Below are 23,759 nucleotides of genomic sequence, written 5' to 3'. Positions count from 1 at the left end.
GTTGGGTAACAAAACATCTGCAAGAAAAGCAACCAAGCACAGAGAGCATCAAGTACCCCACGGCTCAGCCTTGAGCTACAAATATTCTCTTCTCTTGGACCCGGGACTTGGCCAGTTTGAGAAGGAGGTGAGCTGTGGTCCCGTTTCATGGACTTTAGGGGTGATTGTGGGACAAATCTTTCTCCAGAGAAGTTATTAATTTGTTGGATGCAAAGAGTTTGTGCGTCTAGAGAATCTGCTCCATGATGATATTTATATTTATTCTATACTTATTTGATTTATATACCGCCCTTCTCCCGAAGGACTCAGGGCGGTGAATGATGATCCTCTAGGTCCTTCAAAATATCCCTCCATCTTTTCCCACCGTTTGGGGCTGATGGAGATGGAAGGACAACAGATCTGGACTGCTGTAGGAGAGCTTCTTCCATGTAGGAACTTTCCAAAGTTACATCTGCAGGGAACACTGTGCTAAGCTTCTGGCACGCTGCCAGAGCAAATTCATATTGACCTATTCTCTGCTATCTCGGTCACCTGCTTAAACCTTTACCAGTGGCTTTCCCTCACTACGTACAAGATACTTAAGCTCGTCACTGAACTGACCTGATTTTAACACGCACAGTATGCCAAAATAGAAACTAGCCATGGCTGAAGTCTACACACCCGATCCACAATAATAATAATAATAAGAATTGGTGCCTTGGGTGCGGTCCCAAAACATCTGGAGCACCACTTGAACGCCATCCTAGTTTGAGGCCTGACAAAGTAACAGAATAAATGAGTTGGAAGGGACCCAGGAGGTCTTCTAGTCCAACCCCCTGCTCAGGCAGGTGACCCTATGCCATTTCAGCAGGGGTTTTCCTAGAGAAGCTGGGTGAGATTTTTTTTTTCAACTCCCCAGCTCTGCTCAAAGCGTTCTTCCCTGCTTTGCACAATTACCGGCTTCCATGTTCAAGTGATGGAATGCAAAGAATGTTGGTGGTTGCTAACCAGGGTGTGTCACCCACCCACTTGCTACCTACCCTCACCCTGGGCTTGGGTCAGTTGCCTTCTTTCACCTGCCCTGCTTTGCGTCAGGCCAGAACAGCTGCCTTCGAAAATACACAACTGGCCGGAACATCTGGTGCGCATCACTCTGCACATCAGAATTAGGAGGGTCTCTCTCGTTATTCCTGGATTTCCCCCCCCCACACACACTCGGTTGACATTCCGAGAACTCCAGAAGAAGAAACCTGCAATTTCCCAACGCACACAAACCCACAAAGTGCCTGCCGTGAAATGTGACCTACTCTTAAGAATGAGGGTCAGGTGTCTCCTGTTTCTCTCCTTTGCATCTGACGAACTGGCAGCCTTGCAAGCAAAACCTTTTCTTCCCCGAGCTCAGCAAGAAATTCTGATTAGGAATTTAGCATCCCAGGCCAAAGGGAAAAGGGAAGCAAACACAAGGCGCTAAATTTATCCCGGTGAGCAGGATGTTCTCTTCCTCTTCAGAGTACTTTTTAAGCGATGAGATGCTACCAGCAGATCCAAAGTTTTCTCCTTATCTTTGTTCTTTTTTTTTTTTTTGCTCAGTCTGGGCCAGGCTGACCTGCTGGATCCATGACTTTCCTCGAGCGCAAGTCACGAATGCAAGGAAATTCGTTTTTTTCATTGTCACTGTAGCTTCAAACAATTGCTCCGCGAATGATGGTGCATCTAGGACTATCCTTGGATTTTTCTCTGAACCTGGGTATCTGGAGAATTGGGGTCCTGGTAGCTATTGCTCCCCACCCCACCCGTATTCTATGCTGGGAGTCAGATTCTTGCCAAGAGAGAGGTCTCCGTGCAGGTGGGAATCCAACATTTTCCAGGTTTCTTGAGCATGCAAAGACAGCTATTTGTCTGTTTTCTTCGGGGTGAAACTGGAGAAGTGATACATTTCCTGTATGTGGAAATGTTTGTTTAGAGCTTTTTGCGCTCCCTTTTAAGGTACAATGGTTTCCACATTCGGGCATACAAAGAGGCAGGAAGGGAGGGGAGAGGGAAAAACCTCTCTGAGTTGTAAATCGGAAGTCTCTACTGGAGGAAAAAAATCACCCGAGAAGACACCACCGCATAAGCTGGAAGCGTTCCTTCCTCGGGCGTTGTGTGTTGCGTAGAGCCAAGGGTTCCCTTTGGGGTGAGAGACCCAGATCTAGCAAGGGGTGCTGGAAATAAATTGCAGATTTGCAGATTGGTTTTTTTTTTGCTGTTATCCTAGAAAAGCTTTGCAGGTTCAAAGCGTCATTAAAAAACGACGTTTCCCCCCCCCCCCGCCGAACTTGCTCGGTTCAGCTGCAAGCCGAGCACTTGTGGAATCTCAATGAACGCCTCGACAATGGAGCTCTGTGCTAAAAGAGGTCAGGGCTCCGGCGGCCTTACCGGTCAGCGGAAGCCGCCTGCCGTCCTAGCCGAGCTCCAGGGCGGCCGGATTAAAAGATGCAGGTTGCATTGAATGTGTGAATGCCTGCAGGACTCAGCGGGAATCCAGTCCCGTCCTTTTGGAGACATGGGACAGGTAGTCCTCGACTTACGATGAAAGTTGAGCCCAAAATTCCCGTTGATAAGTGACTCCTTCGTTAAGTGAGTTTTGCCCCATTTTACGACCTTTCTCATCGCAGTCGTTAAGTGAATCTGGCTTCCCCCATTGATTCGGCTTGTCAGAAGGTCGCCAAAGGGGATCACGTGACCCCGGGGACATTGTGACCGTCATAAGTACCCGAATCTAAATCACATGACCACGGGGATACTGCAATGGTCGTAAGTGTGAAAAACAGTCCTAAGTCACTTTTTCCCGGTGCCGCTGTAACTTCAATCGGTCACTAAATGAACTGTTGTAAGTATAGGACTACCCGCATAGGCAGTCCTCAACTTACAGCCGGTTGATAAATTCAATGTTACGACGGATCAAAGGAAGAGGAAGGCGTGTGGGATATGTCTGAATTACTTGTGAGGACAATAAAGGCGGGTGGCCGCTAAATAAATAAAAGCAAATTTAAAGAAAATGCTGTGAGGAATCCCGGCTTCATTTCACCCCGTTGCCTCTGTTTTCCTTGGCAGGCGATAAGCATCAGCAAAGCCATCAACACGTTGGAAGTCCCTGTGAAGGAGAAGCACGCTCGGAGTATCCTTTGAGCATCTCGCCTGATGTCCCTGGGCGAGGTTGGGAGGGAGCAGCTGGGGCCACTTTTGCAAAATAGTATAAAAACCAGCAAGCAAACACGGGGAGGAAAGGGTTTCTGCCTCCAGCAGTGTAGAGTTTCAACTTACACCAGGAAATGCAAACAAGGTCAGAAGGTAGATAAAAGCAAAGTCAGGTTTTATCCAGCAACTTAACTACTAGACCAAATTAGCTTTTCTTTCTTCTTTCTTTCTTTCTTTCTTTCTTTCTTTCTTTCTTTCTTTCTTTCTTTCTTTCTTTCTTTCTTTCTTTCTTTCTTTCTTTCTTTTTCTTTCTTTTTTTCTTTCTTTCTTCTTTCTTTTCTTTCTTTTCCTTCCTTCCTTCCTTCCTTCCTTCCTTCCTTCCTTCCTTCCTTCCTTCCTTTTTCTTTCTTTTCTTTCTCTCTCTCTCTCTCCATTCATCCATCATCTTTCTCTCTCTGTCCATCTCTGTCTATCTACCCATTTTTCTTATCATCCATCCATCTTCTTTCTCTATCAATATATATTTGGGTCAACGAGGTGCTCAAAAAGGCTCAAGACATACATACGTACATATATATATATATATATATATATATATATATATATATATATATATATATATATATATAATAAATTTGGATATATATATATCTTTCTCTGATCCTTTCCGACAGTTGATCTTAGCAAAATGAGGAACACGTGTTCCAAATTTGATACGAACCTTAACTTGTGGCAAAGGGATTATTCTAGGGACCCATCACGAGAAAGGTGCATTTACTTTCTGGTCGTATGCCATTGGTCTCCCCCTGCCCAGCAGTGCCATCCTGAGCTGGAAGTTCTGCCATGTTCTCCACAAGGTCCTCCGAGATGGTCATCCCAACGTAAGTTCCTTGGTCTTCCCCCTTGTAGCTATGAACAACAGAATAACAAGAGTTGGAAGGGACCTTGGAGGTCTTCTAGTCCAACCCTCCAAATAATAATAATAATAATAATAATAATAATAATAATAATAATAATAATAATAATAATAATAATAATAATAATAATAATAATAATAATAATAATTATTATTATTATTATTATTATTATTATTATTATTATTATTATTATTATTATTATTATTTGGAAGGGACCTTGGAGGTCATCTAGTCCAACCCCCTGCTCAGGCAGGAAACCCTATACCAAATGATATTGCTTAAGTTGTCAGCAGTAAGCAGTGCATTAAGTATTGGTATCCAAGAATGAATTTCGCACGCTAGGAGCTAACCAAATCTTGGGTTCCTAGGTCAACCTGACGTTGCCTTTCATTCCCAAACTGCATATTTTACATTTGTGAGAAGTCCAGATCTATGCATTTTTCAACCACCCGTTGATTATTTTTTTTTAGGTTCTCCAGGACTGTCAGCGATATCGAAGTAACATTCGAGAAACGGGAGATCTTTGGGTGAGTTCTGGATCTCCTTCTGCCTCTTTTGAGAACTTTCAGATCTTAAATTGGTTTAGAAGACTAAGCTCAGACCTTTTGCCCAAATATAAAGCGGGGCTGGGGGTATTCTGGGAGCTGAAGTCCACAGAGCTTGAGGTTGCAAAGTTGAGAAACACGGCATCCTCTTCAGTCTGGGGTAGGAGAACTGAGCCAGGACTTCCTTCAGGGCAGGCAAGGAGTTGCAAAACCGCGCGGAAATAGATTTCGCCTCTCCAGATATATTTTTGGAATCAGAGGCATTTGTGGTTTTCCTTTTCCAGGGCCACTTGCACGATCGTTACGGCCAGTTGGTCAATATTTACACCAAGCTTTTGCTGACCAAAATCTCCTTCCACGCAAAGGTAAACTCTCTTCCGATCCATCCTGTTCTCGCAGTAAAGTTGGACCGAGTTTTGGAGGGTGGGGTAAAGCAAGTTAGATACTACAGCTCCCCCTTAAACAGCCAGTCCTCTCTTTGTGACCACAACTGAGGCCAAAATTTCCATTGCTAAGCAAGACGGCTGTTAAGCAAGTTTCACCCCATTTTACAAGCTTTCTCGCCACGCTTGTTAAGGGAATCACTGCAGTTGTTCAGTTACTAACGTGGTTGTTAAGTGGATCCAGATTCCCCCCTTGACTTTGCTTGTCAGGAGGTCGCAAAAGGGGATCACGTCACCCCGGCGCGCTGCAACTGTCATGGTACATGCCAGTTGCCGAGCATCCGAATTGTGATCACAGGGATGGAATGTGAAAAACGGGCACGCCACTTATTTCAGCGCCGTTGTTAATTTTGAACGGTCAATAAGCGAACGGTTGTAAGCCGGGGACTACCTAGAGGCAGTCCTTTTTTCAAGGAAGCCCACAAGGCTTGAGAAAAGCAGGATTCTGCCAGATGACAACTGCTTAATTCTCACTCCGTTTCCCGTTGTAGCATCCACAATTCCCTCCCAGCCTTGAAGTCACCGACGAGGTCCTGGAAAAGGCCGCTGGAACAGATGTGAACAACATGTAAGTGCGTCTCTCATCTTGGGTTGTTTTTTTTTCCTGAAAGCCCAAAAGCTCTTTTTGCTCCCTGATGCCAAGGTAGCATCTCAGAACTGAATTTGGACCCTTGGGCGGGGGGGCAGGTTTATCTTTTGCTTTCTGGAGTAAAGATTGAGTAAGCCGGTTCTTGAGCGAGCCTTGGCAGAAGGTCACAAAAGGGGATCCCGGGACCCTGGGGGTGGGGGGAAACGCCGCAACCGTCATGGCTACAAGCCAGTTGCCAAGCGTCCGGATTTCGATCATGTGACCCCAGGGATTGCTGCAGCGGTCATGTGAAAAACAGTCCTGAGTCACTTTTTTCCCCGGTGCCGTTGTTAACTTTGAACGGCCACGAAACAAACCGTTGTAACTCAAGGACGGCCTGTGCACGGGGGGGAGAAACTGACCCGTGCTCTCGGTTTAAAAATTCTCTACAGCTTCCAGCTCACCGTTGAGATGTTCGACTACATGGATTGCGAACTCAAGTTAGCAGAATCAGGTAAAGTGCCCTGAGCGTCGATGCTCTCTCTCCTTTCATTTTCTTTTTTTTTTTTTGACCCCCCCCCCCTCGGTGCCATTTTTAAACCCAGGCGGAGACGTGAGCGGCGTTGCCAAGTTTTCTTTTTTTTTTCTTTTTACGGGTTGAACAGAAGCTTTGTCTGCAGACGTTGGCAGGGAGGACTTTCTTTCACAATGGCTCCCTGCTCGGATCTGCCCCCCCCCCCGTCACACTCAGTGCACAATGTACAAAAACGAAGCTGGTTGGCTCTTCCGTTAAGGCGGCCCTGGTGTGGTTTTGCAGCCCGGTTGCAATAATTTATCAGCTTCTTCCGTAACCACCTTGCAAGGGCGGGCCCCCTTCGGAGTCTTTTATTAAGCAAATAAAATATGTAACCCTGAAACAAAACAGAGAGATGTTGGGCAAGGGTGCTGCTATATAAATCGTGGGGGGCGGGCATCGGACGAAGGCATTGTGTTTTAAAAAAAATCCCGTAAGCGTCCCTGAATTTTGTATTTCTGCCCCACAAAGCCAACGTCCTTTGGGTGAAACGGAACCGTTGTTGACTTTGGCAAGCCCTTCCTATCCATCCTGCTCTTTGTAAGCTGCCTTTGTGCGGAGCATCAGATAAGGCCAATGTTTGACGTTGATCGGTGCTCCTTTTCCCTTGCCAAGTTCTATGGCTGTCACGTGAGCTTGGTCTGGCCTCCCTGCGGGCATGGAAATGCAGGCTCCAAGTTAATGGCAAACCTGTTATAACCTGGGCGACATCTCGCTTAAGCCAACCGCCTTGCAGCCTAAGTAAGCAAAGAGGGTTTCTTAGCAATAGGGAAATCGGTCAATGCTTGAATTGGTCAGACGCTCTTCTATTAACGTTTCTGGAACCCAGAATTTTAAACGTGCAGAGGTGGGAGCCTAACAGCTGGATCCACAAATCCGTCTGCAAACTCTTGGCTGCTGCATTGCGTACTTTCCAGTTGGTGACGGGAAATTTTACCTCTGGGAATGGAAATGTGTTTATTTTAAATGATTTAGGAGGAGTAGGGACAAGTAGACTAAACGTGTCGGTTGCAAAAAGGCAGTGACCTTGGACCAGTGACCCTCTCTTAGCCCAACCCAGCTCACAGGATTGTTATTGTAGGGAAAATAGGAGGAGGAGGCAGTATTATAGATGTTTGAGTTATTGATAAAAACAAATAAAGACAGGATAAAAAAATCTAATAAAGGAATAAATAGATAAAATTCATGAGCTTCCAGCGTTGATCATAATTGTACCTTCCCTCAACAAGTTTGATTGGACAAACATATGTCTGAAATGGCATAGGGGACTATTCCGCCAATGGGATTTTCCCATGCATTTTACCAGGAAACATAGATAGGGCAGCCTAGAAAGGTGAGTGCCCTCCTAACCATACCCAAACACTCCCAAGTTTGTTGGCGATGTCCACTTTGCTCTATGAGTTCATGAAGACCTAACCCTAACCCTAAGTGGAATTTTCCTCCAATGGGATTTTCCCATGTATTTTACCAGGAAACATAGATAGGGCAGGCTAGAAAAGTCAGTGTCCTCCTAACCATACCAAGCCCTCCAAGTTTGTTGGCGATATCCATTTTGCTCTCCGAGTTCATGGGGACCTAACCCTAATCCTAACCCTAAGGCTTTCCTGCTTGAGCAGGGGTTTGGAGTAGAAGACTTCCAAGGTCCCTACCAACTTTTCTGTTATTCTGTTAGGTATGATTGGTGCTTAAGGTGCAAACGGGTGTCCTTTGGTTGTTTGCTTTCGTATCCATACTTGCTAGGGGATTCTGGGAGTTGAAGTCGTAAAGTCGCTGAGGAGCGACAGTAGGTGAGTTCTCTCTCTTCCTCTGCTTATAGTCTTCAGGCAGCTCAACTCTTCTATGGCCATCTCCCAGATGTCGGCTGTTCAGTGCCGGTTGGCTCCCCTGATCCAGGTGATCCAAGATTGCAGCCACCTGTACCATTACACCGTGAAGCTGATGTTCAACCTCCATTCGTGTAAGTGGATCTTCAGAGCACCCCAGTTCTGGCACTGGCTGTAAGGGAGAACCTCTGTCGCATCCAGCACCCATCTGGGACCAAAAAGTCCTGGATTCCGACGTAGGCAGGAGAAGCAGAAGATTTTGTCTCTCTAGCTACAGAGAATAGACCATTGTTTGTCAAGCTTAGCAACTTTCGGATGCTGGCTGGGGAATTCTGGGAGTTGAAGTCCACCCATCCAAAAGTTGCTAAGGGTGACAAACAACAGAATAAACTCTCCAAGTTATCTTAGCCAAAATTAAGCACAAAGATCTGCAACGGTTTGGGACACGTTCCGACAATCTTTTCTGCTCCTATCCTGCTTCTCTGCCTCTCCCCGCTCAGCGTCTGGTCACGTGGAAATTGATCTGAATTAACTCCAGAAAACATCTGGCCGCTGGGCTTTTGAGTCTTCCAAAGATTTAACACTTCCAAGAGGTGTCCGGTTCGTTCGCCATAGATTCAGCAAAAGTCGGCCGGTTTTGCTCGGTGCAAGAGGAGAAATTACGATAAGTTGGAGAAGAAACTCGATTACGGGGTTCAAGCTTCTCCTCTGTGTATCTGGCATCTCCCAGGATCCTTTGCAGAGCGAGCAGCAGTTCCTGGCTGACTGGCTGGGTGGGTGGGAAGGGTGCCTGGGAGGCAGGAAACTTTGCAAAGAACAAGATTGCTTGGCCGGATTTGCATTGAGTGTGCAATCACAACACAGGCGCCCTTTGAAACACAACCCAGGCAGTGGCAGCCCGAGACCCCTTAGGCGGCTTTCCTGCTCCTGAGTCAACTGCTTGCAGCTCTTCCATGGGAGCAGAGCAGGATTTAAACTGATGCATCCTTTCAAAGGATTTACTTAAGCTGGAGGGGATTTGCTCAGATACCCCCCCCCCATCTCTAATTGACGCCTCCTGAAATGCAGCTAAAAGACAGAGAACGTCGGTTTTCTGCATCCTTTGAGCACGTTGCGGATCCCGAAACCCCAGGTTTTAAAACCGGCCTGGATTTCCTATTATTTAGAAGAGTTGTTTGCTTCCCCCCCCCCCACCATCTCTGATTAAAAAACGGCCCTGGGAAGCTTCTGAGGCTCCATTCCTGTCTTTTTTGCTCAGGTTTGCCAGCCGATACGTTGCAAGGCCATCGAGACAGGTTCCACGAACAGTTTCGCAGGTAACAGAAAAAGCCCTCCGTGCAAATTGTGGCTATGGGTTGTGAACTCCGAAACCTCCCAAGTGCTGTGTTAGGTATTCCCTAGCGTTTAATCGAATCGTCTCATGGTCGTTCTGGTTTTTTGTTTTAAAAAAAAAACAAACAGAAATATACCGCAAGAACATTGTGTGAATTGGGTTCCTTAAGAAATCTGTCTTAAAAGGACAGCCCGTTGTATAATATACACTGTTGTTTTTTTTTTAAAGGAAACACGCACAGCAACACGAAGAGTAGCCAGGAACTGTTTACCAGTCCAGATTCCTGAGATCATGAGGCCTAGCAACTTGGCTGGTTTTATGAAACGCTGCACTGTGCATTAAATCAGCTTATAGATGGGATCCGAGGAGAGATGATGAATGTTGGTTACAATCGGGATAGATTTGTGGGTTAGGCTAACCTCTCTAAAGAACAGCACAGTAAGGACAGTATCAACTTGACTTGGCTAGAATTCCTTACTTTTCCGATTTTTTTCCTGCTCTGTTCCTTTAGGAAGAACAGAGGCTTGTAAATAAAATACTGAACTGCGTCAAGTAGTAAGCATGGTGGATTTCTTGGGAAATTCTTTGACCCTCCTGATGTTTTCTCCTTGTAGCCTCAAGAACTTTTTCAAAAGAGCATCGGACATGCTGTACTTCAAGCGTCTCATCCAGATTCCACGGCTGCCGGAGGTTTTATTTTTCTATTTTTCCTGCTAGAAAGAGGGCCAAATATGACTGTATCCCTGCCTGCAGGCATGCATGTGTGAAAGAAAGCCCGAGCAAGGGGTGTGTGTGTGAGGGAGGAAGCCTGCCAGTTTTCTTCCCACAGGGTTGTCTGAAAGGGGAGCCAATCCTGATACATTGATGGATGGATCCGTGGGGAAGGATATTCGGATGGATTTGATCTCTTTCCGAATGAAGGCGAACTTACATGTCTCAGGACAATGCTGCAGGATCCAATCTGGGTCGGTCACCAGGACCTGATATTTTGTCTTCTGAGCTTTCAGACTCATGCTGGAGCCCATCTTCAGGGAACTTCTCTCTAGTAGTGTGTGTGTGTGTGTGTGTGTGTGTGTGCGCGCGCGCAGGCTATTCTCTGTGTGTGGTATTTATGCGATGCCCATTGTCTGCGGCTTTTTAGGTGTAGATTGGGATATTGATGGCCTTTCCTGGTGTTGCCAATCCCTCACCTCCTAAGTACTTGATAAGCTGGTGGTAAATCAGCACGCCCGTTAACTGACGAGGGACCCATTTCCCTGGCTTCAAATATTTCCCTGGATGTTTTTGTACCTGCTCGTCCAACAATCTTAGTAGCTGCAAAAGTCAATGCATGTCCTTGGTTCATTGCAGCTTGAGGTTGCCAATGAATTTGGGTCTCCTTCCTCCCGCAGAACCCCCCAAATTTCCTGAGGGCATCTGCCCTGGCTGAACATGTCAAGCCGGTGGTGGTAATTCCAGAAGAAGCCCCCGAAGATGAGGAGGCGGAAAACCTGATTGAGATCAGCTCAGCTCCATCCGTAGAGCAGCAGGTGAGATGCAGGTGCTCAGTCGGACCATTCGGAAGTGGGCGACTGATGCAAACTCTCCCCTTCCAGCTGGGGCTCAGCCCCATGGTTTTTCTTTTTCCTCAGCTTTGGAAGGCATAACAGGCTTCTGAGCATGGGCAAAATAGCACGGCTACCTGCTTGCTCACAGCAGCTAGAGCTCTCTGTATTTTTTTTTTAACAGAAATCTGCACATTTGCAATTCGTCAAATTTGGTGGCTTGATTTTTTTTCTTTTTTTCTTTATCGAGGACAGTTTCTTGAATTGAGCATCTTTTAAGATGGGTGGTGCTTTAACTCCCAGAATTTTTTTCTTTTCTTTTTGTAGCGTGTGTCAGATATATTTGAGCAGACTTTCGGGCCGCCCAACGGACTAAAAGATGACAGGTATTTTACCAGCAAAACCTAGGTCACCTTTTAGTTAATAATAATAAAAAGCAACCCTTGAGCTATCTAGTGCTTGGGATTCCCGAAGTAAAAATAATTTTTAAAAAGTGTGGCTTTGGAGGGTTGGTGACAGAAGAAACCCAGGAGAAAGGTAGAAGACTTTAACCATCTTCTAAGGTGTTATGACACCTGATAATGGCGTTTGACAGTCAAAAGGTCCCATTTGGAGACAGGAGGGAGTCTGCCTGAATGGAACTGCAGGATTTATAAATATACCAAAGAATCTTTAGTGGGAAAACACTGGAAATCTAAGCAGGGTACCCGGCAGTCAGATGGGAAAATAGAGACCGACTTGAAAAACCCAAAGCATCAGATCCGTTTTGCCTACCGCTAATGCAACGTGTCGTTCTTTTAATCTTCAGAGATCTGCAAATCGAAAATCTGAAGAAAGAAATCGAACTGCTTCAGACAGAACTGGAGAAGATTAAGCTGGAGGTCAGTCTGGGCTCCACCGTGATCGTAAGTCAAGGACCACCGCACTTCTCGGTGGTCGCTAGGAAGGTCCCCTGATTTGTGGAAGTATTTCTTGAAAAGATGGTCCTTTGGAGCTGTTGATCGAAGGAACGCGGGAGGAAGGAGGAATGTGACTTTGGTGTTTCTGGCTTCTTTACAGCTACCTGTTTTCTCTCTCCAGGCTCAAAGGTACATCACCCAGCTGAAGGCTCAGGTGAACAGTCTGGATGCCGAGGTGGAGGACCAGAGGAAGCAGAAGCAGAAAGCCTTGGTGGATAACGAACAGCTCCGGGATGAACTGGAGAAGCTGCAGAAAGCAAAATTTGAAGGCGATAAGAACCGAGGACTCTACTTGGAAGCAGAAAGTAGGTGGGGGTGCCGGGGGGAGAGAGAGAGAGAGAGGGAGGGTGGGTGGGTGTGTATGATCTAGCAGGCATGTTGTGTGTTTTGCTCTTAAGTTAAATCCAGCTTCCCCAGCTGAATTCAGCAGAAAAAGAAATGTTTTCCCCTCAACGGATATTCCTTTTGCAGACTTGACTTTTTGTGCTTTCTGCATCTTTACATTTGGGGGGGGGGGGTTTGGGGGGGGGGAAAGGAACACTTCATTCTGCCCCCTCTCAAGTTACACGTCTTATAATCCTGGGTTTCTCGTCCTCCGTGACACAGTTGACGATTTTAGGAAATCTTGGCAGTCTGTTGATGGAAGGGGTTGCCTTCCCCATTGGTGCTGGCTGCCGCATCCGAAGCAGTCCTGTGTAATAATACAACAGACACATGGCCTTTCACTCGGCCGTTAAGAACGTCCATCCTTTTGCACAAAAATCAGCCACATGTCCGGCATAGCGTTACAAAACCTGTAGGGTGCTCCCACCCGTCAGATGGGACCTTGTTTGATCATTTAGCTCTGCTCAGAATGGCCAAGGAGTAAATCAATAAATCTAGAGAATGTCCCAGCACACAAATGTTCTCAGTTCTGGTTGGTGAGTGGTGTCCCCAAGTTTGAGAATGTCCGCTAGCTTGTTGAATGATCAGCTGGATTATGTGGTCCATCGAGTGGTTGTCAGTTGTTAGCAGCCACCTGTTCTGTACCAGCCTGCTACCGGCCCTGCAGAAAAGGCAGGGACAACCCCTTTTACAAGAAGGCAAGAGGCTGGAACTAAGCCTGCCAAATTTATTAACATAAAAACATAAACAGAGCAAAGAGAGCAAACACGAACCATGAAACAGGAGCTATTCAAACGGTTGCCTTCAGCAAACCAGCCCTCCCACGCATTCCCCTTTTAAACAGTTCAGGGCGTGGCTTCTCTCTGCCTCCTTCCGAGGTGCCCCATTGCCTTCCTCCGTTTACTCCTGATTGACTGCCTCCTGCGTCGGGCGTCCTTGAACAGGGCCAGCTGTGGGTCATCTTCATCCACGCTGTCAGGCTCACACAGCTGGGTCTGCGTCGTGACCAGATGGGAGGGGCCTGGCTGAGGGCTCTGTGGAGCCTCAATATTATTCTCAGCAAGCTCTTCAACACCCCCCTCCTCCTCCTCTGAATCGTCCGACCCAACTGCCGAACCCACAGGCTGACCCTGAATCACAACACCACCAAGGCAGATGTTCTCCACAACAACTTTCGAGACTTTCAGTGGTTCAGCCCTGTGAATCACTGCAGTGAGTCCATCCTTCTTGCTGTTGCTTATCCTCTTCTTCTCTTTTCTTCCCCCTTTCTCAACATCAGAGCTTTCTCCAGAGAGCTGGGACTTCATATCATGGGTCCAAAGTAGGAGAACTTAAGCCTGGTCATTTGTGCCTTGAGTGAGAAGCCTGGGTGGCAGAGAAGTCCTTCAAATAATTTATCATGGTTTAATAGGTGAAAGTAATGCGCCAGTGTTCTTCTCTTTGGCAGAGAAAGCCAGCACCACCGAAATCCGCTATGCCAAGCTGAAGGAGAAGCACAACGAGTTAATCAACACTCACGCGGAGCTTCTGAGAAAGGTAATGGTGCCCGTGTTGAGGGCGGGGGGAATTCCTCGTGACGTGGGTTTTTATGACACCTCTGTGGTCATAGTTAAATGTCTGCCTCACTTCAGTCAAGACCAAATTGAGTTTTCTTCCAAGACTATAAAGTAAAAGCAAGAGGAAACCATGATTTGTCTCTTATGAGGTCCTTTCCCCAATATTATAAACCAAGGGTAAGAGGAAACCATGATTTGTCTCTTGCTTGGCCAGATTCCTTTTTCTTCTCAATCCTTCCTTCAACTCTGAATCTTTGCCCCCCCCCCGCCCCCCAGAACGCAGATACTGCCAAGCAGCTGACCGTCACCCAACAGAGCCAGGAAGAGGTGGCCCGGGTCAAAGAACAACTGTCTTTCCAGATGGAGCAAGTCAAGCGAGAGTCAGAAATGAAGGTAGGTCGGGATGGGGACACTTTGGGTCAAAATCTTCTTCTTCTTCTTCTTTGGACAAGGCTGCAATTCTTTCTCTTTTAAAGTCTGAATGCAAAACTGGTTTTGGAACATAATTTGGGCCCTGGGGTAGGATGGCACCCCTTGGAAACCCCATCATAGGTCCTGTCTCTTGGGTTTCATGCAGTTAGAAGATCAGATGCTTCAGGTGGAACAGATGAAGACAGAGCTGGACTCCAAAGCAGAAGAACTGACTCAGCTTCGGCAGTCGCTCAGCCATTCTAAGCAGGTATTCGGCCTAAGGAGATTGTACGGACAGCAGGGTCCTGTCTTCTGCAGCCCCGCCTGAATTTTGAGATACCTTTTTTTACACGTCTCCGCTTGTTTATAGTTTTCTAGCTTCGGATGCTGTCTTCAACACATGTGTGGCCTGGAATAGCTAGACTAAAATCTTGAAATGCATAGAAGTGAGTTGAAAGGCCAGCCTGTTGTAGAGACCAAGGACCCATTTCCGTAAAAGTTCATCTTAAATATGTATTTGTGAGGTCCTACCTAGTTTGCCCTCAGGATGGAACAAAGGAAAGACCTTCTCCACGTAAACGACGTGAAGAGAGGGTGCAAGAACTCTTCAAGCAAGGAACCAGCGTGTGGAACTCTTTCCCATGCGATCTGCAGGTTGGCTCGGACCTCAACAGCCAGTTGGACGCCCTTCAAGCCGAGAAGGAGGCCCTGAGGAAATCGGTCAATGAGAAGGAATGTGAGCTCATCTCAACGAAGGGCCTGATTCAAGAGAAGGAGCTGCTGTTGAGCCAGGAAGCCGAGAAGAGGACGAAGGAAGTGCAGGAGCTCCAGGAAAAGTTGGTCGAAAAAGTACGGAGGAGAAACATTGAACTTGGGGGTGGGATTCCCTCTCCCACAATCATTGGGGAAGGCGAGAGGGAGAGGGAGTCAGCCCAGGATGGAAGGAGGGGACCAGCACGTCCTCCTGATTTTCCTTGGACTCGTATCCAAACACTTGGTCATGTAATGTGTAAACGTACTTGCTCATCCCTGTCTTGGGTCCATCCCACAGAGAAGTCACGAACAGAACTTGCAGCAGAAGCTCTTGGACGACCAGTTCCGAATCTTGCAAGGGACAATCAAGGAAGCCGAGAGCATCATCCAGGATGCCGTGACCAAGTTGGACGACCCCTTGCATATCCGGTGCACCAGTTCTCCAGGTGGGTCCTGAATCCTTGCTGGAAGAACTTAAACCCTTTTTTTAAAAAAAAATGGAGAGAATAAGATGTTTCCTTTCCTTCCAAATCTAGCCTCAGGCTGCCTTGAGTCAGAGATCCAGGGACATGCAGGTTTTCGTCTCCTCCCAAAACCACATTCTTTGTCCTTAATTTCTTCTTTGCAGATTATCTTGTCAGCCGCACCCAGGCAGCTCTGGAATCGGTGAATGCCCTGGAGAAGGGACACCAGCATTATCTAAGCAACGTGGCAGGTAAGACGTGTTGAGTTTGTTCCCCGGTTTCCTTACCTCGAGCTTTGAGATTGGAAGCGTTGCAGATATCGCAAGCGAGCAAAAAGAGGTTGCTGGTTCTCAAACTCGTGTTTTCCTCCTTTTTTTGCGGGGGGGGGGAACTTCTTCTTCCTAGTTCCTCAAACTATGGAGCTAGTCAGTTGACAAGACACAACATGTAAGGATGTGTAGCTAAAGCTTCAGACCAGGTTTGAAGTGAGGACCATCAGCCATGGTCTCTTGCACAAAGAAATCCCTGCCAATTCAGGAACCAGGAACTTAAAGATAAGCTGGGTTAGATCACTCATGGGGGGTGGGAGGGTGGGATGGGGACAAAGCTGGGAATAGCATCTTCTCAGTGGCATCAAGTCAAATGAAATTATCTCTCCAAATAGATTTTCATTCTGTCTTCTTTCCAAAAAACAGTTTGATTGTGTAGCTGTTTGTGGCACAGCAAACACTCTAAAACTAGCAGTTTTTTTAAACATGGCCAATGCCCCTTTTATGTTCAGCTTTCATTTGTGCACCTTTTTGATTTAAGCACTGTTGGTTTGGGTTGGGTTGAAGCTGTTTTCTCAACCTCAGCCACTTTAAGATGGGTAGACTTCAACTCCCAGAATTCTGTGCTGGCTGGGAATTCCGGGAGTTGGAAGTCCACCCATCTTAAAAGTGGCTAAGGAGGCCATAAAGGAAAGGGCAACAGGAGGACAACCAACTCCAGAGAAAGTTCTTGCATTCTTGAATCTTCCTTGAATGCAACACACTTTGGGAGTCATCTGCCTCCTCACCATTCCTCTCCGTTCTTGTTCTTGTTCTCAGATGCCTCCGGACTGGTTGCTGCATTGGCTCAGTTTGCCCATCTCATGGCAGACGCCATCGTCAATGGCAGCGCCACATCCCATCTTGCCCCGACGGATCACGCTGACAGTGAGTAGGGTGTGGGAAAGGCTTCACCCCACCCCCACCCCTGATAAGATGGAAGACTGGAAACATCAACCTCCGTGGTGTTTGAAGTGGTCCAATCCACAAGATATGTTAGCTGTGTTCCTCAGATCTTTGGTCTGATATGATTTTTGATCCTTGCATTAAGGGCCAAGCCCTCCTAGGGTCTTCCAAAGGTGGTTCAAGACATTATAAGCCTTTTTTGATATCATGGTATTGCTCCATAAATTAACTGCCTTCAAAAGGTTGACTGCCTTCCCTATCTAGGGAAACATCTGTGTTTTTAAAGCTTCCTGAAATGGCCTCAGGGTCGGAACCAACTAAATCTTGGTTTTTCCCTGGTCCAGAATTGACAGAATCCTGCAGAGACTGTGGGCAACACAGCCTGGACTACCTGAACAAACTCAAAGATAAACAGTCTCTCCGAGAAGCAGATCCTGCAGACCTGAGGACAACTCTGCAGAGGCTATTCCAGCTAGGACAGGTGAAGAGAGAATGGAAGCCCACCAGAAGTTCTCCATGAGGAACGTTGGGCGCCAGTGACTTCGTTGCTTGCTTTTCACCATTGACTAAACTCTTGAAGCTTTCTTAAGACCAGGGTTCTCCTCAGAAGACTCAATCAACTTTTCTTTTCTTCTTTGGGGGGGGGGGGTTTAGGAACTGAGGCCCAAAAGTTTGGACATCCGGGAAGAAGAACTGGGTGACTTGGTTGACAAAGAGATGGCCACCACTTCTGCAGCAGTTGAAGATGCAGTCAAAAGAATAGAGGTGGGTTTAACTTGACCGGTATACTGTTTGTTTGTTTTTCAGAAAAATATATAACTCCTTGATTTAAAGAGTTTAAAAGGGATTGGACATGTTGGTTTGTGCAAGTTAAGCTCTAACATGGTTTAACTTTGGTGTTTGTTGTGGGAACGCAATCGTTTGCAGATTCTGATAGCGGCATCCGCACCTAATTATGTGGTGCCAAGAAGCATCCCCCAACCTTGCAGCGATCCAACTTGATCCTCCTTTGCTGGAGATGATCCACTTCGGATCTGTTGGCTGGCCAAACCCACTTTCTGTCTTCCGTTTCTCTACAGGAAATGATGAATCAAGCCAGGGTAGAAACCTCTGGAGTGAAACTAGAAGTTAACGAAAGGTAAGCTGCTGGCAGGGATGAATTTACATAACTAAAAACCCAGGGCGTAATTTTCCAGGAGGTTTGCACGCTGAATCTGAAACCACCAGATTCTGTCTTAATGTCTCAGGCTAAGACAGATTTGAAGTCACCAGAGCCAGGAAAGTCCTTGATGGAAACTTCTGGAGTAGATGGGCCCAAACCTTTTTCTTGCTAAAAGAGAAGCACCCTAGCTTCTATACTTAATACATTCTCTAAAATGTTTATAATAAGCTCGTATTTCAAATTCCCACGAACCCTACCTCGTGAAGGCCTGTTGGCAACCGATCCATTCATCTGCTTACAACGCGATTATTTCGAGGTGAAAGCCTCGCCCTTCCCATCTCTTGCTTGAATGGGTGACTTCGTACGTAACATTGTAATTTCAAGATGTGTAGACTTCCATTCTGGGAGTTAAAAGTCCACACGCCATCAAATGCCTAAAGTTTACAAATGCTGCTTTGGAGAAACCCCAACAGATTTGAAAATGTTTTCGTTTGAGTATGCACAGATGCTTTAGTGGCGAGTGTTCAACATCTTTCAGTGGGGGTCAGATTTTGAGTTGTGACTTTGCTTACAAAAAGAATGACTTCCAAATGCGTAGGCTTCATCGTTCTAGCAGTGTTTTCTTAATTTGTTCCCCACAGAATCCTGAATTCCTGCACAGATTTGATGAAGGTGAGTGACCGTAATCGTTAAAAATAATTCCATTTGGGATACACGGCAAAAAATGGGTCAGACCCGTGGGTAGCTTTTATTGAAAGCTAATGGGGCCACGATAGGAATTGCTCAGAATTCAACGGAATTCTTCTGCTTTTTTGTCTACTTCCAGGCTATCCGGCAGCTTGTGTTGACCTCCACCTATTTGCAGAAGGAGATTGTGGAAGGTGGAAGGGTGAGACCATTTTTTGCTGCTGTTACTTTAAAAAAAAAAAGAATGGAGAAAATTAAATATTTGGGGAAAGACTATGGTTTGCCTTTTTCAGCTGCTGGAGTCGGTGGTCTGTCTCTCTTTTCTCTCTCTCTCTCTCTCTCTCTCTCTCTCCCATTTTTCATCACACTTTTTTGTTTCATTGTGACATTTCAAGCAGGGTCCCTCCCTCTTCCTAGAAAATCCATTATTGTAGCTATTGTAAATTTGAGGTAGATGAGAGCTTGTTTAGACCCCTGTCTTTTAAATTCCCACCATGGATCCTTTTCTCCGGAGTTTTTTTGCTCTTGGCGAGTCTGTAGGAGGCAATCATAAAATACATTTCTTCTCTTCAACGCTAGGGGGCAGCAACACCCCAGGAATTTTACGCCAAGAACTCCTGTTGGACGGAAGGGCTGATCTCGGCATCCAAAGCCGTGGGATGGGGAGCGACTCAGCTGGTGTAGGTTATCTGGATCGCTTCTCCGCTTTCTTTCCCTGACTGGCTTGCTTTGTCTCGTCACAGCTTACCTGCTGGGGGGAAAATCATGCGTTTTTCTTTTTTCCCGCATCAGAGAATCTGCCGATAAAGTCGTCTTGCACACCGGCAAGTACGAGGAGCTGATTGTCTGTTCGCACGAGATTGCAGCTAGCACAGCTCAGCTCGTAGCCGCCTCCAAGGTAAAATGGTGGTCCTCAAAGAGAAATAGCTGCAACCTCTGGATGGTTTGCTTGTTGTGAAGTTTCTATTGTTGGAAGGGCTCCGAAGCACACATTCTTCTCCCAAAGCATTAAAAGGGAGTGATGAAGAAAATGTATATGACTGCCCAACTCGTTGTCAGTGACTGAGCAGCTTACAGAGATTTTTAAAAAAACTAATATAAAACAATAAAAGCGATAACTCCCTCTGTTCCTGGTGGCAACAGTTAATCAAATAAGCCACTTGATGAGCTCCAGCCCACTCTGGAGTCCCCAGGCCCATTGGCAAAACCAGGTCTTCGGGACCTCCTGAAAGAGTGTCAAAGTGGGGGCCAATCTTATCTCTGCAGGGATGGTGTTCCATAGGGTAGGAGCCACCACTGAGAAGGCCCTACATGGTCCCACTAGAGAGGGGATCCATAGCATTCCTTGCCTCCCTGTTCTGGTGGGTGAGGTGGATGTAACCAGGAGAAAACAGTCCTTCAAATAAATTATTGAGGTTCTGGGTGGGGTGTTTGCTTTTGGATGCCAGGTGAAAGCGGAGAAGCACAGCAGGAACCTCAGCAAACTCCAGGAATGCTCGCGTACGGTCAACGAGATGGCGGCTAACGTCATGGCGTCTACCAAGTCCGGTCAAGAGCAGGTAGAAGAGAAAGGTGAGACTTGGTGGGGTTGCCAAGCAGGAAACGGGCAAGAAATTCTGGGCGCTCTTTTGGTTAGGTGAGGACTGAGACTTAAATTGTGATTTTATTTAGGGTGTGTTAGACAAAAATCTGTAGGGCTGGATCTGTGAGGATCACAGCTTTACTTTCAAGAAGGAAATAGAAACTCCTGCAGGCTTGGTCCATGATTTTGTAGGGCAAATGGCCTGGAACCTCTGTAGGAGATATTGTTGGAGGGAGACATGGTGGTTTTATTTAGTTGGGGGTGAAGAATTGTGGAATGTCCAAAATTGCAGAATAGGGCAAGCTTTTCTGTTTCTGCTACGACTTGCAGAACATCTGGAGAGATTTGGTCATGATCACATCTGAAATGAACATCTTTTTTGCTCTTTCAACCAGACACCATGGACTTCTCTGGGTTGTCCTTGATCAAACTCAAGAAAGAGGAGATGGAGACCCAGGTAGGGATCGTGCGAATGTGGAATTTCTTAATAGAAGTATTGGGATTTAATTTCATTAAATTAAATTAAATTTCACCCCTACAAGGACGGTTTGGCTAAGGCGGGGATGTTGAGTTTCTCAAGGTTGTTGAGTTCTCCAAGTAGAGATGATGGGAACTTCTGAACGTAGCACCTCTCCGCAAAGGTGGTGGTCCGAGAAGACCTCCACCAGGATAAGCCTGAGAACAATCCAATTGCAGATTCTTGTGTTAACCGTAGCACAAGGATGGAGTTCTCTCCAGGACAGAGTTGTCCAACTTTGGCAACTTTAAGACCTATGGACTTCAACGCCCAGAATTCTGGGCATTGAAGTCCACGGGTCTTAAAGTTGGCCAAGGATGTACACCTAGGAGAAGTGGTGGTGGATATCAGACCAAGAAGATTCTATCTTTTGCAGGTGAAGGTTCTAGAATTGGAAAAGACACTGGAAAATGAGAGGCTGCGTCTCGGGGAACTGAGGCGGCAACATTATGCCTTGGCTGGTCTTTACACCGAGAACGTGGATGGAAAGAAGCCCACGATCGCTCGTAAGCCAGCATCCTTGCCGAGGCCTGCCGTGGCACAGAAGCCAGGTCCGAGCAAGTCGGACTGTGAGGTGAGCACAGGGAGGAGGCCCTACCCTCACCTTTAGCATGGGCAGAAGGGAGGGGCTATATCAGACCACCCATAATTCTGGGCCTTTTCTCCCTGGAATTTGATTCCCCCCACCACCACCCAATGATAGCTTTTTGCAAAAAAAAAATTGTGCATGTTACTAAACTCATTCCAGAGAATGTAGGTAGTCCTCAACTTATGACTGAGTCACTTAGCAATTGTTCAAAGTTATGACAGTGTCTGCCCAAGGTACCTTATGACTCAAATTTCAGTTAGGACAGCTGAATAGACGTGGTCACGTGATTAAATTTTGGCTGCTCAGCAATTGGCACACATTTATATTCATTTGTCCCAGTTTCCGAAGTTCTATTTCCAGCCAAAAAAAAAAGGACCCATTAGGTAAAATGGATTCACTTAACGACCACGCCAAAAATGCGGAAACTTCGGGGTCCGGGCATATGATTTACAGTCCTAACTTAGAACTGTTCATTCCAACTCAATTACCCTCTTTTTTTCTTTACTTTTTTTTTACTTCTCTTTTTTCAGTTGGCACAGGATGGCATCTACCAAGCCCACGTGGTTAACTTCTAAGGCAAAGCCAGCCAGCAGCTGAACAGAGTAGAAGACAGGGCCAGGAAAAATTGGGGGTCCAGCTTCTAATTCTGCCCACCCTTGAGGAATTCCAATTCTTGGATCTGCTGGTTTTTCGCCGGTAGCCCTAAAACATCGTAGGTTTTTGATGGAGGACTAAGATGTCAGCACCCTTCAGTCTTCGTACGGCGTTGAGACATTCCGAACCCTTTAAACGTCTGTGTTTTAAACAGATACCAACTAGATCTGCCTTGCCTCCCAGCGCCGATGCTGAAATGTGTCTTCTGCCCACTGCCATCTACAAGAAGGCAGACCCCCCCTGACTACGGAAAGGGAATTAAGAGCTCGCTGATCATTATTTATAAGCAATAGGAATCCTTTGGGAAATTTCGAGTAAATATCGGTGTGTCTATTATTCTACGAAGGTGTTTTTAAAAGAAATGTGAATTTGTGGCTACTGTCGTCGGTTGTCTAGATGGTCCTTTGTAGTATTTTATGCTGAGATCTGAAGCATTATAAAAAGGGAGGGGGATGGAGATGCCGGGGTGGTGGTGGTGGAAATGAAATCCCTTTTAGAGATTTTATAGTACATATTTAAAGATTGAACTTATACAGAGGAGGAAAAAAAACCAAACAAACCTTCAGTGGTTTTCAAATGCCTTCAGCCAGTGCTTCCGAAACCTGGGTGAAATTACCCCAAATTAAGTTTTGTTTTCTTTGGGTAACCACACACATCCCCCATCACAACAGGGAGATTTAACTTGACTTGAAAGGTTGCTTAAAAGTCTCCCAAGGTGTTCCTGGCACAGTGAAAATCAACGAAACGACCAATTTGTTGAAATGACCAATATCGGTCCATATCATTTTTTATAATACAGGCAGTCCTCGAGTTAGCAACCAATCGTTCAGCAACCGTTCCAAGTTACAACGGAGCTAAAGGAAGCTAAAGGAACGAATTGGCATAAGATTTTCTGATAAGCATTTTTTTTGTGGGGGGGGGGGGTAATGAAGGAAAAGGTTTGGAAGCACTGCCTTAAACTCTCGCTTAGGAATACAATGCAAAACAGAAAGACGCCCCCACTTATTTCAGTAGCTGAAATTTAGAGGAGGTGGGGGGGGTTTCTTTGCAAAGGAGAGAGAGAGACTCAGATGGGAACTGTTCTTAACCAAATCTTTACAATTAAAACATTTTCGCTTATTAAAATGATTTAGCTGAAACTGGATTGTGTCATTTTTTTGGGGTGGGGGTGTTTCTCATTGTCTGGGCATGAAGGTTTTATTAATTCCCTCTTTATTTACTCTGCTGACAGTGCTCGAAAAAGCTTCCAAGGCGTGGGTGTAGGTTTAAATTGGGGTCCTCTCTTCCTAATGGGATCACCCTGATGAGTGTTATTAAGCAACTGGCTAGGGCAGGGGTCTTCAAACGTGGCCCTTTTATGACTTGTGGACTTCAACTCCCAGAATTCCTCAGCCAGCAAAGCTGGCTGAGGAATTCTGGGAGTTGAAGTCCACAAGTCATAAAAGGGCCACGTTTGAAGACCCCTGGGCTAGGGGGTCCTTGGTGCTCTCTCGAGTTTGTTTTCTTGCAGACTAGGTAAGCATCATCAGTACTGCAAGCAAAGCCCAATCCCATTTAGCACTGATGATGTTACCTAGTTGGGTCATGAAACGTCTGCAAGAAAACCACCAGGCACAGAGACCCATCAAGAACTCCTCATTTCAACCCTGAGCTACAAAAATTCTCCCTTTATTGCCAACTGGGCTTGCTAAGGTTGCAGATGGGGTAGGATTGTCTTCCCAGCATAGAAAGCAAAGCAAGTTTTCTCCCGGGACCTAAATAGCCATTATCTCTTTGTTCCAGCTGTACCGGTTACCAAAGGATTTTATAGCTAGAAAATAAAGCAGTTCTGGCTCTTTTCATTTCTGTTCAGATGGCCAAGCAAGAATCTGTTTTCCGGGGCTACGTTTTGGATAGAAAGAAGTTCTCTTTAGTTTTCTCA

The 23,759-nt window shown here is 46.2% G+C and overlaps 1 protein-coding gene across 1 annotated transcript in view; it reads left to right on the top strand.

Moving 5' to 3' along the window:
- The window catches only part of HIP1R (huntingtin interacting protein 1 related), a 28,414-nt gene extending 5,432 nt beyond the window's left edge, over positions 1 to 22,982 (top strand). The window contains exons 2-32 of the mRNA XM_081339176.1: positions 3,076 to 3,139; positions 3,898 to 4,040; positions 4,547 to 4,603; positions 4,906 to 4,986; positions 5,556 to 5,632; positions 6,085 to 6,146; positions 8,023 to 8,163; positions 9,288 to 9,345; positions 9,977 to 10,052; positions 10,754 to 10,891; positions 11,234 to 11,292; positions 11,715 to 11,787; positions 11,987 to 12,170; positions 13,697 to 13,785; positions 14,082 to 14,198; positions 14,383 to 14,484; positions 14,871 to 15,065; positions 15,268 to 15,415; positions 15,598 to 15,684; positions 16,522 to 16,629; positions 16,992 to 17,128; positions 17,302 to 17,412; positions 17,727 to 17,785; positions 18,451 to 18,481; positions 18,636 to 18,698; positions 19,076 to 19,176; positions 19,289 to 19,394; positions 19,945 to 20,068; positions 20,474 to 20,535; positions 20,972 to 21,169; positions 21,715 to 22,982. Of these exons, the coding sequence (XP_081195302.1) occupies positions 3,076 to 3,139; positions 3,898 to 4,040; positions 4,547 to 4,603; positions 4,906 to 4,986; positions 5,556 to 5,632; positions 6,085 to 6,146; positions 8,023 to 8,163; positions 9,288 to 9,345; positions 9,977 to 10,052; positions 10,754 to 10,891; positions 11,234 to 11,292; positions 11,715 to 11,787; positions 11,987 to 12,170; positions 13,697 to 13,785; positions 14,082 to 14,198; positions 14,383 to 14,484; positions 14,871 to 15,065; positions 15,268 to 15,415; positions 15,598 to 15,684; positions 16,522 to 16,629; positions 16,992 to 17,128; positions 17,302 to 17,412; positions 17,727 to 17,785; positions 18,451 to 18,481; positions 18,636 to 18,698; positions 19,076 to 19,176; positions 19,289 to 19,394; positions 19,945 to 20,068; positions 20,474 to 20,535; positions 20,972 to 21,169; positions 21,715 to 21,759 (3,096 nt within the window). The 3' untranslated portion in view covers positions 21,760 to 22,982. The remainder of the gene's footprint in view (positions 1 to 3,075; positions 3,140 to 3,897; positions 4,041 to 4,546; positions 4,604 to 4,905; positions 4,987 to 5,555; positions 5,633 to 6,084; positions 6,147 to 8,022; positions 8,164 to 9,287; positions 9,346 to 9,976; positions 10,053 to 10,753; positions 10,892 to 11,233; positions 11,293 to 11,714; positions 11,788 to 11,986; positions 12,171 to 13,696; positions 13,786 to 14,081; positions 14,199 to 14,382; positions 14,485 to 14,870; positions 15,066 to 15,267; positions 15,416 to 15,597; positions 15,685 to 16,521; positions 16,630 to 16,991; positions 17,129 to 17,301; positions 17,413 to 17,726; positions 17,786 to 18,450; positions 18,482 to 18,635; positions 18,699 to 19,075; positions 19,177 to 19,288; positions 19,395 to 19,944; positions 20,069 to 20,473; positions 20,536 to 20,971; positions 21,170 to 21,714) is intronic.
- The last annotated feature ends 777 nt before the right edge of the window (positions 22,983 to 23,759 follow it).

The sequence above is a fragment of the Vipera berus genome (genome assembly GCF_964194415.1).
Source record: "Vipera berus genome assembly, chromosome: 14".
Classification (NCBI taxonomy): domain Eukaryota; kingdom Metazoa; phylum Chordata; class Lepidosauria; order Squamata; family Viperidae; genus Vipera; species Vipera berus.
Note: the sequence above shows the minus strand (reverse complement) of the source record. Positions and strands in the feature narration are given on the sequence as shown.